At 46.2% G+C, this 16,796-nt stretch overlaps 1 protein-coding gene across 3 annotated transcripts in view; it reads left to right on the top strand.

Moving 5' to 3' along the window:
- DNAAF9 (dynein axonemal assembly factor 9) overlaps window positions 1-16,796 on the top strand; it is a 160,517-nt gene that overhangs the window by 127,307 nt on the left and 16,414 nt on the right. For all 3 annotated transcript variants that reach the window (XM_003821307.6, XM_008974784.5, XM_063601022.1), the window contains 2 exons: window positions 1,880-1,917; window positions 12,290-12,425. In XM_003821307.6, the coding sequence (XP_003821355.1) occupies window positions 1,880-1,917; window positions 12,290-12,425 (174 nt within the window). The remainder of the gene's footprint in view (window positions 1-1,879; window positions 1,918-12,289; window positions 12,426-16,796) is intronic.

Genomic DNA, 16,796 nt, shown 5'->3' with positions numbered 1-16,796 from the left:
TCAAGAGCAGCCTGGGTAGCATAGGGAGACCCTGTCTCTGCCAAAAAAATAAATTAACCAGGTGTGGTAGTGAGCACCTGTAGTCCCAGCTACTTGGGAGGCTGAGGCTGGAGGATTGCTTGAGCCCAAGAGGTTGAGGCTGCAGTGAGCTGTGTTCATGCTACTGCACTCCAACCTGGGCAACAGTGAGACGCTATCTCAAAAAAAGGAGTTGACTTCCTTCACCAACTGAACAGTTGCTCCATTGTTTAAATTTTTTTTTTTCTTTGAGATGGAGTTTTGCTCTTGTTGCCCAGGTTGGAGTGCAGTGGCATGATCCCAGCTCACTGCAACCTCCGCCTCCCAGGTTCAAGCGATTTTCTTGCCTCAGCCTCCCGAGTAGCTGGGATTACAGGCATGCACCACCATGCCCGGCTAATTTTTTTGTATTTTTAGTAGAGACGGGGTTTCTCTGTGTTGGTCAGACTGATCTCGAACTCCCAACGTCAGGTGATCTGCCCACCTCAGCCTCCAAAAGTGCTGGGATTACAGGCTGTTTAAATTTTTTTAAGTAAAACTTTAAGTAAAAGAATGCTTACTGTGTGGCAGCCTTCTGTGGACTGTGAGCACAGTGAAGTCAGTGAGTTCTATTCTTGGGAGACTCTGGTGTGGCTGTATCTTCCCTTGTTCCAGCCCCTTTGACCCTGCTTATAGCACATGGGTTTTCCTCCTTGGAATTCTTCAGAAACTATGAGGGAGTCAGGTAAGGGAACAGGATTCACAGCCCAACCTGGTATTCACCCAGCTCATCTACCAAATTTGGTTTCAAATGGTGTGTGACTGGCTGTTGTCAGAAATCAAATAAAAGGATGAAGATTTGCTGCCACCAAGGAAATTCCAGGAGAGAAACTCCCCCAGTGTTGCGAACATCATTAATAACTGCCAGCTAGACCAGCAGCCATTCAGAAGAGTGGCTTCAGCTAGCATCCCAATTGCCAGGGAAGAAAACACAGGACCTCTGTGGTGCCAAACAGACCTGGGTCCCTGCCTTAGCCCTGCTGCCTCCCAGCTGCCTGTGAGACACTGGGCAAGCTTAGTGTGTTTAGCCGTCCTAAACCCATGCCTTTCATCTGTTAGATACCTGAGGCACAGAGCAGACAGGACGACAGAGCAAGATCATGTTTGTGAACTGCCTGCACAGTGCCTTGCCCACAGGAGGAACTCCATAAAAGGCAGCTATCCCCATTAGTGTTAGCTTTCTTCCTTGAGACGGGCCTTATGATGTTTTAGGAGTTCTGAAGTCCTGTGAGAATATGAGTTTTTCTCTGGAGCCTACTGCAGTGCTACAGTTGTTAAGTAACTCACACTTTGGATCAGTCACCCCCACCTCTTGCTTCACTTGTAATTCAGATGGTCAGTTTCCTGCTTTTCATTCACCTTTTGAGTTAAGAATGAGATTAAAGGAGAATTGAGGTTATAGCATGTACATAAAGAGAAGCATGGCAGCTTTGGTATTAAAGGCCTCTGGTAGAGTTAGATGAGTGTAATTCTTATTTTCCCTTGAAATATCCACTTTACTCAAAAACATATGTCTTTCAAAAAAGACCAGCTCTTTCTCCATCTCCCATAGACCAAAGAGCTGGTCCTGTCCCCAGTATCCCTCCTTCAGCATTCCACTTAGAATTGGCCATGTAGGGACTTCTGTGGGGCTCCTGGTGTGGGGAGCTTTGACGGAAAGCTGTGAAGTCCCATGGCTATCCTTAGTGCTCAGTGCTGCTGCCACCTGCCTCATCATGTGAGTCAGTTTGCTTGTCAGTGGTACTCCTATTTGTATGGGAAATAATCAGTGACAACTCTGAGGTGAATGGTTTTTAAATATTTCCCCCTTTTTTCCCCCTAGATTTCTCTTTCCTAAATGTCTTGACCAGTGTTCACAAGGTAAGTAATATACTTTATTTTCAGCCTGCATGCCTTGCAAGTTCAGTAGAATTCGCCAATAGACTTTTCTTCGTGCTCTTACCTACCATTCTGAAATCTAAAGCAAACAAAATTGGTCAGAAAAAACTTTGACACCTTTACTTTTACCATATTTGATAGGCACATTTCTTCCAAGAGCTTGTCTCTTTTTTTTGAGACGGAGTCTTACTCTGTCGCCCAGATTGGAGTGCAATAGCGTGGTCTCGGCTCACTGCAACCTCTGCTTCCCAGGTTCAACTGATTCTCCTACCTCAGCCTCCCAAGTAGCTGGGATTACAAGCATGTACCACCACACCCAGCTAATTTTTGTATTTTTAGTAGAGATGGGGTTTCACCATGTTGGCCAGGCTGGTCTTGAACTCCTGACCTCGTAGTCCGCCCACCTCGGCCTCCCAAAGTGCTGGGATTACAGGCATGAGCCACGGCGCCTGGCCTGAGCTTGTCTCTTATGGCAACAAATTGCCACAGTAATACCTCTCCTTGAGCTGGGCTTAAGTCCACCTGGCATTCCAGCTAATATTAGTGGACTGAGTAGGTATTCCTAGCCTCTGGATCAGCAAGATCTTGATTCACTTCTGCCCCAAGAGTACTGAGTTTGGCCCAGCGGGACCTGTCTTTCTTATTACCTCCCACCCCTATGCACCCTGGAATTTTCCGCATTTCCTTAATAACATTGAGAAAAATTCACCCATCCTGCAGGTTGCATTCAACCTTGCAGTGCCCTACTACCTGACAACCCTGGAAGCAGCACTTTCTAGTCATATTATCTGTGATGTTTGGAGGTCCAGAATAAATTCTGAATTCCCTGCAGTGGTGATGAAATGCTCATTGTTATCAGGAGACATGCCTGGGGTCTGGGCTTCCTGAGCTAGTCCAGCAAGCAGAAATCAGACGGAAGAAAACAACTCAGTGTCCCCAGCACAGTTTCATCCTGCTGATCGTATTGCCAGTCCGCAGGGAGCGGAGACAACAGAGCATACCAGAGTTGTTGTCTTGGGAAACAGCTGAGCTCATGCTGCCCAGGGCAGGAGGCTGGTCCCTGGAGGGAGGAATGTGTATGTTGGGCTGCTGTACCAGGTAGTCTCAGGTCCAGCTTTCAGAGGTCCCTGTTACTTTCTAGGCACTGCACCTCAGAAACAGGATGAAATGGAGATTGGGTAGGTCCATCCACAGTATCCACCCCAGGTAGATTAAGGAGATTTTGTGGAGGTTGGGTCAATAGGATCTGGTGACAGACTAGATGTGGGGCATGTGTTGGAAAAAGAGGTATCTAGGATGACTCCTAGGTTTCTAGCTTAGGAGATTAGGAAGGTTGGTGGTACCTGTCCTTGAAATAGAAAGCACAGGAGAAAACATAGGTCCAGGAGATAACCAAGGAGGGCTGTCTCATCCTAAGATACATATTTGGAAGTCATGGTCAAAGTTAATGGCATGGACTGTAGTCAGCCAGTATCCAGATATAGAGTTGAAAAGATCAGAAGGCTAGAGATGGGGTGAGGGTGGAGGTTCCAGGACACCGAAAGAGAAGCAGGGAAGAGAATTGCCTGAGACATTGAGGAAGGAGAAAAAGAGATCCACGATGTCTAATGCTGCAGAGACCTTGAGGGAAGAACAGAGAAAAGCCCACTGGCTCTGTAAGTGAGAAGGACCCTGATGACCTGAGTAGGAGGATCTGAGTGAAGAGGTGAGGGCTGAAGCCAGCTCCAAGTGGGCCAGTGGCCAAGTGAGATACTGGAAGCCAGCAGGTGCAGATGATATTCTAGAGTGCTTGGGGCTGTAAAAAGGAAGATGGCTAGAGAATACTTCCAAGAATTGTCATTTCTGAATGATCAGTTCCTCCTTATTTGCTGCTGAGAAAGCCTGTGGGCTGCAAGGAGATACTAGGTTTGATAGAGGGGACCCCTGAGAAGGAAGGGGTAGAGTCCAGAGCCCAGACTGCAAGTGAAGATTGACTCAGAGAAGCAGTGTCCTCCTTGAGAAGCGCTTTAGTTGGAAGCAGGTGAAGTTGAGGAAGTGTTTGCCTAGGGGGCAGTATTGACTATCAGATGGTGTGCCTAGGACTTGCTGACCTGTCCAGTCTCAGGCCTGCCTTATTCTTGTAAATGCTGGAGCCTTCATTTCCTTTCAGAGCCCCTTGTCCACCGTGTGATGATTGGCACCCTAGTGCACCTCAGCTCCTTGGCATTCTCCCTCAGTGTCCCTCTTCTTTTTTGCATGAGGAACAAGCACAGATGGTGGGGCTTCCCTGGCAGAGAGCCTTGGGGAAGTGTTCTGTTTTCATCATTGAATCAGGGGCAGCCCTGGGCTTGTCTCACAAGAGAAAAGCCCCTTTTAGTCTGAACCCTTTGAGGCCAAAACAGACTGTTCTCTCTGGCACTTGGTAGGCATGTTTCATTTATACTGCCTTCCAACTCATTGTGCAAAGACAATGTGTGTTAAACTCTGTGCTTGTGTAGAGCTAGGGGTGTGATCAGATGTGGGCTGATCACCTTCAGGCCACATATGCTGTTTTCAGAACTCCTCCAAGGGGCTCATGGAGTGACACTGCCTTGCTTCTGGGCCCATGGGACCCTGTGGACTGGCGTGACCAGGCTTGCCATGGGCATGGGCTGTCTGGGGAGGGAGGAGATAAAAGGCAAGTATTTCTTTTCTCCTAGGAGATTTGGTAGCTGGCTTGGAGGTGGGATCTGCCAGCAGTAGACAAATACTTCATGTCCTGAGGGAGCATATTTCCTCCCTTTGCTCCTGTTCATGAGTCAGGCTACCCAATTCATAAGAGATTATTTTCCAGTTAGAAAAGGACTATGTTGCAGCCCCAAGACAATGTGTATTATAGAAATCAAAGGACTAAGAAATAATCTCAGTGCTTAAACAGCAAGTAAGACTCATTATAATGCTGGTGTGAGAGCAAAGTGGAGATACTTTACTGTCATGGCCTGCTTTTAAAAGCGTCTGTAGATAGAAGAAGTCACCTTTGTTTTCTGCTGGGCTTCTGGAATACTTTAGCCCAGACTGGGATGGTCAGCCAGACAATAGGGATGTTTCTCTGCTCTTGGGAATAGGATACGCCAGGCTGTCTGCTCGCTCACAGCCCAGACTGATGAGACCTTGGCCAAATCTGGCTGTCCACTCCTTGATACAGAACAGAAGGAAGCTCCTGGCCCAAACAAGGTGGAACCGCTCACTGTGGCCTGTTCACCCTGTGCTCCAGATAACTGCTGTACCTGCCTCACAGATGGCATTTCCTCTTGGCAGGTGGCAGTTTACATAGCTGGCCTAAGGAATGCTGGGGATAATCCTCTTGCTTGTTTCCCTATAAAGCAAAGCCCCTTTTCTGTGCCCAGTTCCTGACCTAGAATCCCAGCCCCACAAGCTTTGTCCATATGGTACATGTGCAGCAGACAGGACTTTGTACAAGTTGTGTCTGTCAGAGACCCAGATCCCAGCCTTTTCTTGGGCAGGCCAGGCCTGTGCTTGTGACCCTGGTGCACCACCGTTCATATGGCCACATTTGCACTAGTCTGACACTTTGGTTTCTTTTGCCCAGGAAGATACCAAACAGAGTCCTAGGGTATTTATAGATCTTCCCTCAACCTTTGCTGGCTCTTCACTGCCAGACCCCCCAGAGCTCTTCTTGCCTTCCACCCTGGGAATCTGGCAGGCCCTTTGTAGGATATGGCTTCCATGTCTGCCATCTCTAGAATGTGCTGAGCCTTCTGAGATCCTGCTTGCCTCCCCACTGTGCCACATTTTGGACTTGGCCTCCTGACTTTGCCTTACTCAGTTTCCAGAGGCCCTACTTTCTGTGGCTGCACCAGGGCATGGGATTCTGGCATCAAGCTTTCCAGGCTGGCTTTGCTGCCTCATCTGCAGCCTCCAGAGTGCACTGCAGAGTGACCTTTCCAAATGGCCATGCGAACACAGGTACCAAAGACTAGAGGCAGGGGACCAGGGGTCCTGGAATCTGCCTTCAAACTATTGCTTGCCCCTCATGTAAATCACCAGTGTCACCTTGGTTAGAGGTTTTTCTGACGCTGTTTTAGGAGTTTCATCTTAATATTAAAGCTTCTTAACAGAAAGGGTATGTGAGGAACCCTTTCAAAATAGAATAAACAAGATGTTGATGAATTCTTCATTTGAATTGGTTTAGTTATGTGCTGTTACCACAACTAGGTCATCCACAAAGACCTTGAGGATAGAGGTGGTGGTGGTGGTTGTTGTTGAGATGGAATATCGCTCTGTTACCCAGGCTGGAGTGCAGTGGTGCAATCTCAGCTCACTGCAAACTTTGCCTCCTGGGTTTGAGTGATTCTCCTGCCTCAGCCTCCTGAGTAGCTGGGATTACAGGCACACACCACCACACCTGGCTAATTTTTGTATTTTTAGTAGAGATAGGATTTCACCATGTTGGTCAGACTGGTCTTGAACTCCTGACCTCGTGATCCACCTACCTCGGCCTCCCAAAGTGCTAGGATTACAGGCGTGAGCTACCACACCCAACCAGAGGATTTTTGTTCTTGTTTTTGTTTTTGTTTTGAGAGAGAGTTTCACCCTTGTTGCCCAGGCTGCAGTGCTATGGCGTGATCTCGGCTTACCACAACCTCTGCCTCCCTGGTTCAAGCAATTCTCCTGCCTCAGCTTCCGGAGTAGCTGGGAATTATGGGCGCCCGCCACCACGCCCAGCTAATTTTTTGTATTTTTAGTAGAGACAGGGTTTTACTGTGTTGGCCAGGCTGGTCTCGAACTCCTGACCTCAGGTGATCCACCCGCCTTGGCCTCCCAGAGTGCTGAGATTACAGGCATGAGCCACTGTGCCTGGCTGAGGATAGAGGTTTTGAATGCTTAAGAAAAGTGAGCTGGGCACAGTGGCTCATGCCTGTATTCCCAGCACTTTGGGAGGCCAAGGCAGGTGAATCACTTGAGCTCAGGAGATCAAAACTAGCCTGGACAACATGGCGAAACCCTGTCTCTACAAAGAATGCAAAAATTAGCTGGGTGTGGTAGCACATGCCTGTAGTCCCAGCTACTTGGGAGGCTAAAGTGGGAGGATCACTTGAGCCCCAGAAGCAGAGGTTGCAGTGAACCAAGATCGTGCCACTGCACTCCAGCCTTGGGTACTAGAGCAAGACTCTGTCTCAAAAAAAAAAAGAAAAAAAGAAAAGAAAATGTGATTCTGTATATTCCTACATATTTGTACTTGCATGCCTAGACCATCTGAGGAAGTATACCCAAACACTAGTTATCAGTGGTTGCCTCCAAGGGGAGAACTGGGGCTTGGTGAGCCCCAGGAGGAGGAGGGAGGAGGAAAAAAAAAATTTTTTTTTTTTTTTTTTTGGGATGGAGTCTCGCTCTGTCCCCCAGGCTGGAGTGCAGTGGTGCAATCTCGGCTCATTGCAAGCTCTGCCTCCCAGGTTCATGCCATTCTCCTGCCTCAGCCTCCTAAGTAGCTGGGACTACAGGTGCTTGCCACCGCACCCGGCTAATTTTTTGTATTTTTAGTGGAGGCGGGGTTTCACCGTGTTAGCCAGGATGGTCTCGATCTCCTGACCTCATGATCCGCCCACCTCAGTCTCCCAAAGTGCTGGGCTTACAGGCATGAGCCACCACGCCTGGCCGAAAATTTTTACTTACAGATACCTCGGAAGAGTAGGTCTCATGTCTCAGAACCAAGGAATGGATCCAAAATGGTCCGTAAGCACTTAGGAAGCAGCTTCTGTGCTTAGCAGGCAAGTCGTAACTCCGGAAGGTCTCTGGCCCCAAGCACATAGCTTAGCCTTTGTATGGGCCCTTTCCTCATTGTCACAGGTGACTATTGACATGCACGCTCCTAAGCCCTGTTCCATGATCTTGAATGGAATGCATCCAGATGGATTTGTGAGGTTAGATTCAGTCTTGAGAGTTTGGGGACACTTTTTTCACAGGTGTTACTGGTAAGAGGAAGGAAGAGACTAGAGGCAGGGGGTCAGGGGTCCTGGAATCTGCCTTCAAACTATTCCTTGCCCCCCGTCTAAACCACGAGTGTAGCTGCCTTGGCTTGTGGAAATTGTATGACTTAGTTTCCCAGTGGTTGATATGGCCAAGACCCAGTGCCACAGCCACTGACAGGCCCCTCTATGTACAGGGAGAAGTCTAATTCTCAGGCTGATGCTCAATTGACAGTGCTGATGGTGGTAGTGGTGGAAATGATAGATTGTATTTCATGGATTCTTACTCTCTGTAGGCCCTATGATAAGCCTAGGTTTTATTGATAACCTAGAGTGATGTGTTACGGTTCCCATCTTACAGAGGAGGATATTTGGTTTCAGAGAGAAAATAGAGCAATTTGTCTAGTATCACCCATTAGTAATTAGCGGAACTCAAAATTCAAACTCAGGTTCACCTGGCTCTAAATGCCTTAGTCTTTACATTATGGTAGCTTTTCCCATAGAGGAAGAAGATAAATAATCTAAGTCCAGGCCAGGCGCAGTGGCTCACACCTGCAATCCCAGCACTTTGGGAGGCCAAGGCAGGTGGATCACCTGAGGTCAGGAGTTTAAGACCAGCCTGGCCAACATGGTGAAACCCCATCTCGACTAAAAATACAAAAATTAGACGGGTGCAGTGGTGTGCGCCTGTAATTCCAGCTACTCAGGAGGCTGAGGCAGGAGAATCGCTTGAACCCGGGAGGTGGAGGTTGCAACCAGCCGAGATCACACCACTACACTGCAGCCTGGGTGACCCAGTGAGACTCTGTCTCAAAAAAAATAAAAATAAAAAAAAAGAATATAAGTCCTGTGTTTTAAGTGCCACCTGTGTTATTCAAAAGAACTTTTTTTCTTTTTTTTTAGTTCAGAGAAGGGGAGAGAGCAGGGTGGCATGAGGGGAGGACTAGGATGATAAAATGTTAAGAAAGATTTGAAGGAAGATGTAAGCTTTACCAAAATTAAAAAGTAAAGGGAGTAAGTGGGGGGAAAAGGTGCAGAACAGTGTAATGTGTCACTACTTGTGGAAAAAATTATACTCAACACTTTTGTATATACTCAGCAGATCTTCTGGAAGAAGAGGTAAGAATCTGATAACTGCAGTTGCCTCCAGGGCAGGGAATTTAGGTGTCTGGACAGGAAAGGAATTATTTTATTTTCTTTGTGAACCCTTCTGATATAAATTAGATGTTTGTCCCCTCCAAATCTCATGTTGAAACATAATCCCCAGTGTTGAAAGTGGGGCCTAGTGGGAGGTGTTTGGGTCATGGGGGCAGATCCCTCATGAATGGCTTGGTGCTGTCCTTGTGATAGTGAGTGAGTTCTTACTCTGAGTTCACAGGAGACCTGGTTGTTTAAAGGAGTGTGGCACCTCCCCCGCCCCTTCTTGCTCCTGCCCGCACCACTGTGATGTGCTGGCTCCCAGGCCTTCTACCATGATCTTAAGCTTCCTGAGGCCTCCCCAGAAGCCGATGCCAGCGCCACGCTTCCTGGAAAGCCTGCAGAACCTTTAGCCAATTAAGCTAAAGGTTCTTTATAAATTAGTCAGCCTCAGGTATTTCTTTACAGCAACCCCAAAACAGCCTGACACACTTTCTATATGTTCTGAGTTTCGCCCTCAATAACTGAATACAGCTAATTTTTTTAACTTAACACTTGACTGAAGTAAATACTATCAGTATAGAGTCTTCATTACTGAATATTCATTACTTAGGATTCTGCAATTACAAGGTCACTTAGGAAAGCAGAAATCTCCATAATTTAGAGATATTCACTTAAGAACTATTCATTTATAAACCTACTCTCACCGGGCGTGATGGCTCACGCCGGTAATCACAGCACTTTGGGAGGCCGAGGTGGGTGGATCACCTGAGGTCAGGAGTTCGAGACCAGCGTGACCAACATGGAGAAACTCCATCTCTACTAAAAACTATAAAATTAGCCCGGCATGATGGTGCATGCCTGTAATCCCAGCTACTCGGGAGGCCGGGAGTCTGAGGCAGGGGAATCACTTGAACCCAGGAGGCGGAGGTTGTGGTGAGCCGAGATTGCACCATTGCACTCCAGCCAGGGCAACAAGAGCGAAACTCCATCTCAAGAAATAATAACAATAAAAAAAAATTAAACTACTCTCTATTAGTAAATGGGTTGATGATGAGCATTGAATCTTTTTTAAGTATAGAATTATAACACCTGTGAGAATTCTATTACAAAACAGAATATAAATGTTGAAAGCCTATCTATGAAATTATATTTTACAAAAAATTGGCAGAGGAGAGATACTCTTTACATCTTTCAGAATGGGAGATTGATAAAGTTTAAAGCTATTAAATCAAGTTATAAAGGGTTAAGTATACTCTTTAAAGATATAAAAGTGACCACTAGAGGAACTGAAAATCCTAATGAAGCTGGGTGCCGTGGCTCACGCCCGTAATCCCAGCACTTTAGAGGAGGCCAAGGCATGAGGATCACTTGAGCCCAGGAGTTTGAGACCAGCCTGGGCAACAAAATGAGACCCAGTGTCTAAAAAAAATTTAAAAATTAGCCAAGCATGGTGGCACGCACACCTGTGGTCCCAGCTACACAGGAGGCTGAGGCAGGAGGATTGCTTGAGCCCAGGAGGTCAATGCTTCAGTGAGCCACTGAATATATAAATATATATAATATGTAGACTTCCTTTGGTTCCTGATTCAAAAATTATTAACTGAGAAAACATTTATAAGACAGAGAAATTTGAACACAGACTGGATTTTTTTATATTAAGGAGTTCATTGTTAATATGTTTAGAGTCCTTATATTATGGAAATTCACGTTGAAGTATTTTTGTTTGAAATAATTGGGTATCTGGGATTGACTTCAAAATCATACAGTAGGGGAGCCGGGGATGAGCTGGGTGGAGTGTAGATGAAATACGATTAGCTGAGTGTTGGTAGTTCCTGAAACCAGGTGATGGGAGTTCATTCTACTATTTTTCTAGTTGTGTATGTTTGAAATTTTCTACAATATTAAGAAGTACAGCTGGGTGCGGTGGCTCACACCTGTAATCCCAGCACTTTGGGAGGCCGAGGCAGGCAGATCACGAGGTCGGGAGTTCGAGACCAGCCTGACCAACATTGAGAAACCCCATCTCTACTAAAAATACAAAATAAGCTGGGCATGGTGGCGCGCACCAGTAATCCCAGCTACTTAGGAGGCTGAGGCAGGAGAATTACTTGAACATGGGAGGTGGAGATTGTAGTGAGCTTAGATTGCAACATTGCACTCCAACCTGGGCAACAAGAGTGAAACTCCGTCTCAAAAAAAAAAAAAAAAAAAGAAGTAAATAAAAATTATTGAATAACAAAAATGCAAAATAAATAATCTTATATATGCGCTATGATTATAACTGTGTTAAAATAGGAATGAATATGGAAGGGATATTATAATTATCTTGGGGTGGTGAAGTGTGGTAAGTTTCCTGATTTCCAAATTCTCTGTGGTCCTGTGAATTTTACTTCTGTATTTTCACCAAAAGGTTGGGAGTGATCATGGCCCACCCTGCAACCTCTTCTTACATGGGCCACCCTTTCTTACCACGTGACTAAAATCTGTTAGCGTTTATCTTGGAATCATGTGACTCCCTGTGCACAGTATCTTGGCAGTGCACTCTTTGAGGATATAATGAATAACCCCTGTTATATGGTGAGTTTTTGATAATTGTGTTGTTCTGAACTGGTGAAGGTAAATGGCACCAGTTCCTGATGATGCTAAATACAGGATGTGTGAAAAGGCCCTTTGACTAAGAACTCCAAGTATCAGCTAGATACCAGAATTAAAATAATAGAGGAGGCCGGGTGCAATGGCTCATGTCTGTAATCCCAGCACTTTGGGAGGCTGAGGTGGGCTGATCACCTGAGGTCAGGAGTTCGAGACCAGCCTGGCCAACATGGTGAAACCCCGTCTCTACTAAAAATACAAAAATTAGCTAGGCATGGTTGCGGGTTCCTGTAATTCCTGCTACTCAAGAGGCTGAGGCAGGAGAATTGCTTGAACCCTGGAGGCTGAGGTTGCAGTAAGCTGAGATCGCACCACTGCACTCCAGCCTGGGCAACAGAGTGAGACACCGTCTTAAAAAAAAAAAAAAGATAGAGGAAGTTAGGGGTTAGGTAGTAAGGCAGCTACAGACTTGAAGCTATTCATTCCAAGAGGTGGCAGTGCCGGGAAGTGGGAAGAGAATGATAGCTGTGTATGTTGGTGTTGGGGTGTAAGGGTTGTCTCCATCAGGAGACTACTGGAAGGCATGATTAGGGGATGGAGCAAGGGCTCACGTTTGTGTGAGCCTTCACCCCTAACCAGGACTGTGAAGGCTAAACTGTCCTTGGTTTTATTCCCAGGCCTGGTGAGTAACGTGGTATTCACCAGTCACACCACGGAGCAGCGGCACCCTCTCCTTGTTCAGCTGCAGAGCCTCATCAGGGCTGCCAATCCTGCTGCAGCCTTCATTCTTGCAGAAAATGGGATTGTCACCAGGTAATCTATAGATTCACTCTGCAAGACCAGTTGCTTTCTCAGATACAGCACTCTGTCTGTGGCCCACAGAGTCTTTCTACTGTATCTAAGACCTAAACATTTGGAGAAGTCAGTTTTTGAGCCAGGTGCGGTGGCACGCACCTATAGTCCCAGCTACTCAGGAGGCTGAGAAGGGAGGATCACTTGAATCCAGGAATTGGAGGCTGCAGTGAGCTATGATTGTGTCAGTGCATTCCACAGCCTGAGAGACAGAGCAAGACCCCATCTCTTTAAAAAAAAAAAAAAAAAAAAAGCAGGCTGGGCACAATGGCTCGTGCCTGTAATCTCAGCATTTTGGGTGGCTGAGGTGGGAGGATCTTGAGTCAGGAGTTTGAGACCAGCCTGGACAATATAGTGATACTCCATCTCGAAAAAGAAAAAATATATTGGAAAAAGAAAAAAAACAGTTTTTGAAGTTTTTTTTTTTTTTTTTTTTTTTTGAGACGGAGTCTCGCTCTGTCCTCCAGGCTGGAGTGCAGTGGCGCGATCTCGGCTCACTGCAAGCTCCGCCTCCCAGGTTCACGCCATTCTCCTGCCTCAGCCTCCTGAGTAGCTGGGACTACAGGCGCCCGCGACCACGCCCGGCTAATTTTGTTTTTGTATTTTTAGTAGAGACGGGGTTTCACCATGTTAGCCAGGATGGTCTCAATCTCCTGACCTTGTGATCCGCCTGCCTCGGCCTCCCAAAGTGCTGGGATTACAGGCGTGAGGCACCACGCCTGGCCGAAGTGCTTTAGATGCTCTGTAAAAATCACCAAGAAGACCCCATCTTGTACCATTTTGAGGCATTTTGTTTTGATCCATTCACATTCTCATCCATTGAAGGATGGTAGCCAAGATTCTCTTAACATCCTTGTATTAAAGTGTGAAAGAAATGGCGTAGAGAACGTAGAGAAGGGTCGGATGTGATGGCTCAACCTGTAATCCCAGCACTTAGGGAGCCCAAAACTCCTTGCAGGAGTTCAAGACCAGCCTGGGTAAAATAGTGACACTCTGTCTCTACCAAAACAGTTTTTTAAAAAAACAGCCAGCATGGTTGTGCATGTCTGTAGTCTCAGCTACTCAAGAGGCTGGGCAGGAGGATTGCCTGAGCCCAGGAGTTCAGGGTTATACTGAGCCATGATCACACCATTGCACTCCAGCCTGAGTGAAGTAGTGAGACTTTGTCTATTAAAAAAAAAAAAAAAAAGTGGCCGGGTGCAGTGGCTCACGCCTGTAATCCCAACACTTTGGGAGGCCAAGGCAGGCGGATCACAAGGTCAGGAGATTGAGACCATCCTTGTTAACACGGTGGAACCCCGCCTCTATATTTAAAAAAATACAGAAATTAGCCAGGCGTGGTGGCAGGCACCTGTAGCCCCAGCTACTTGGGAGGCTGAGGCAGGAGAACGGCGTGAACCCGGGAGGCAGAGCTTGCAGTGAGCCAAGACCGCACCACTGCACTCCAGCCAGCCTGGGCAACAGAGCCTCTGTCTCAAAAAAAAAAATAAAAATAAAAATAACATAGAGATATTATCTCTTTACTTCATGGACTTGGGTTCAAATTACAAACTAAAAATAGAGAATTAGTGATTTTTTATGTGTACACACATATACAAGGAGAAAACACCTGGTTATATAGCTGTTTTGTTTGCTCAATTCAGATAAAAGGTTATATACCTTTTTAATGTAGTTTTGACTTTTGAACTATGTAGATATTTTATGTATTCAAAAATTAAATAAAGGAGGGAAAAAACTAAATTAAATACAAACCAAAAAAAGTGAATCTAGGCCGGGTGCAGTGGCTCACGCCTGTAATCCCAGCACTTTGGGAGGCCAAGGCAGGCAGATCACGAAGTCAGGAGTTCGAGACCAGCCCTACCAACATGGTGAAACCCTGTCTCTACTAAAAATACAAAAATTAGCTGGGCATGGTGGCGCATGCCTATAATCCCAGCTACTCAGGAGACTGAGGCAAGAGAATCGCTTAAACCCAGGAGGCAGAGGTTGCAGTGAGCCAAGATCGTACCATTGCACTCCAGGTGGGCAACAAAGAGAAACTCCATCTCAAAAAAAAAAAAGGGGCCGGGCACAGTGATTCATGCCTGTAATCCCAACACTTTGGGAGGGCGAGGCGGGCGTATCACCTGAGGTCAGGAGTTCAAGACCAGCCCAGCCTGGCCAACATGGCGAAACCCCGCCTCTACTAAAAATACAAAAAATTGGCCAGGCGTGGTGCCAGGCACCTGTAATCCCAGCTACTCAGGAGGCTGAGGCAGGAGAATTGATTGAACCTGGGAGGCGGAGGTTGCAGTGAGCCAAGATCATGCCATTGCACTCCAGCCTGGGCAACAAGAATGAAACTCCATCTCAAAATTAAAAAAAAAAAAGTAAACCTATCTGTATATCAAAGTAATAACAACCACACCAAGAAAAGTATTTAATTCAAGTAACTTTTGAACATAATCCTCTGCTGGAACCCTGGTTCTAAACAACATCACTGATTGAAGAGAGGAGATTATGAATATGAAATGGGGAAGATGAAGAAAAACCCTTCAAATATTTATTTTATTTTATTTAGACAGAGTCTTGCTCTGTCACCCAGGCTGGAGTGCCGTGACACGATCTCAGCTCACTGCAACCTCCACCTCCTGGATTCAAGTGATTCTCTTGCCCCAGCCTCCCTAGTAGCTGGGATTACAAGTGCATACCACCATACCAGACTAATTTTTCTATTTTTAGTAGTGGCAGGGTTTCACCGTGTTGGCCAGGCTGGTGTTGAACTCCTGGCCTCAAGTGATCCACCCACCTCGGCCTCCCAAAGATCAAATGTTGATTTGAATTGGAGATTCAATATAAATTCATTATTTTTAAAAATGTATATTTCCTACCATTTTCCTTTGAAAGGGACCAGAATAGTAATACCACAGTTGCAGCAAATACCCTTACCTCTGTATCTTGGTTTCTAAGTACCAGTCCCCACTACAAGGTACCAGGACTCCTTGGAGAATTAGCTGACTGCATGCTTAGGTCAAGGAAAGTACAAGGTGAGCCTGGTCCATTTTATGCCAATAAAGCAAGGAAGTACTCAAAGATTAGTGGAGATGTGTCAAAAGGATATGGGAAGTAGCTTAAGAAGTTCCTGCTAGTCTAATTTGGGACAATTTGGGGATAAGAAAGAACCATGATAATACTGGAACTATGAATTATAACACATGGAATAAAATGTGTGTCCACAGTGATCCTCAAAAACAAAGGTGGGGCCAGGCACGGTGGCTCACACCTGTAATCCCAGCACTTTGGGAGGCCGAGGCAGGCAGATCACCTGAGGTCGGGAGTTCGAAATCAGCCTGACCAATATGGCAAAACCCCATCTCTATTAAAAATACAAAATTAGCCGGGCATGGTAGTGCATGCCTGTGATTCCAGTTACTCAGGAGGCTGAGGCAGGAGAATGGCTTGAACCCAGGAGGCGGAGCTTGCAGTGAGCCGAGATTGCGCCATTGCACTCTAGCCTAGGCAACAAGAGCGAAACTCCATCTCAAAAAAAAAAAAAGGTGGAAGGGGGCAGGATAGCAAAGCCCTTTATAGAAGAATACCAAGTAAATAAGGTTTGATAGAACTAGAAAATAATCGGCCGAGCGTGGTGGCTCAGGCCAGTAATCCCAGCACTTTGGGAGGCTGAGGCGGGCAGATCACAAGGTCAGGAGATCGAGACCATCCTGGCTAACACGGTGAAACCCCATCTCTACTAAAAATACAAAAAATAAGCCAGGTGTGGTGGCGGGCACCTGTAGTCCCAGCTACTCAGGAGGCTGAGGCAGGAGAATGGCATAAACCTGGGAGGCAGAGCTTGCAGTGGGCCGAGACCGCGCCACTGCACTCCAGCCTGGGCAACAGAGCAAGACTCCATCTCAACCATCTCAAAAAAACAAAAACAAAAGAACTAGAAAATAATCATTTTGTAACCTTCAGTCTAATACAGTATTTGATTTAGGGAACGATCAATGAATGCTAAAAGCACTAGGTGAAAGACTGTTGAAGAAAAAAAATATTACTAGTCCTGTACTGTGTAAAGTACCACTCCATAGACTACTGACTCCTTACAAAGAGGGAAAAATACCTTACAATGGAAAGGTCTGGTATACCTATGTTGAACAAACGATTAAACTCAGTGAGACCAGTAATGGGACAAACTGATACCTTGTACCTCCTTGATGTGATGCAGTGGGAAGGATGCAACACCACCTGGGTATTAATCTCAAAATATGCATAACCTGAATCTAATTATGAGAATTAGAAACAGACAAATCCAAGTGTGGGACACAAAAGCTCTGACATGTACTCTTAAAT

Source organism: Pan paniscus, chromosome 21 (assembly GCF_029289425.2).
Source record: "Pan paniscus chromosome 21, NHGRI_mPanPan1-v2.0_pri, whole genome shotgun sequence".
Lineage (NCBI taxonomy): Eukaryota > Metazoa > Chordata > Mammalia > Primates > Hominidae > Pan > Pan paniscus.
This window is presented reverse-complemented; position numbering and strand designations above follow the sequence as displayed.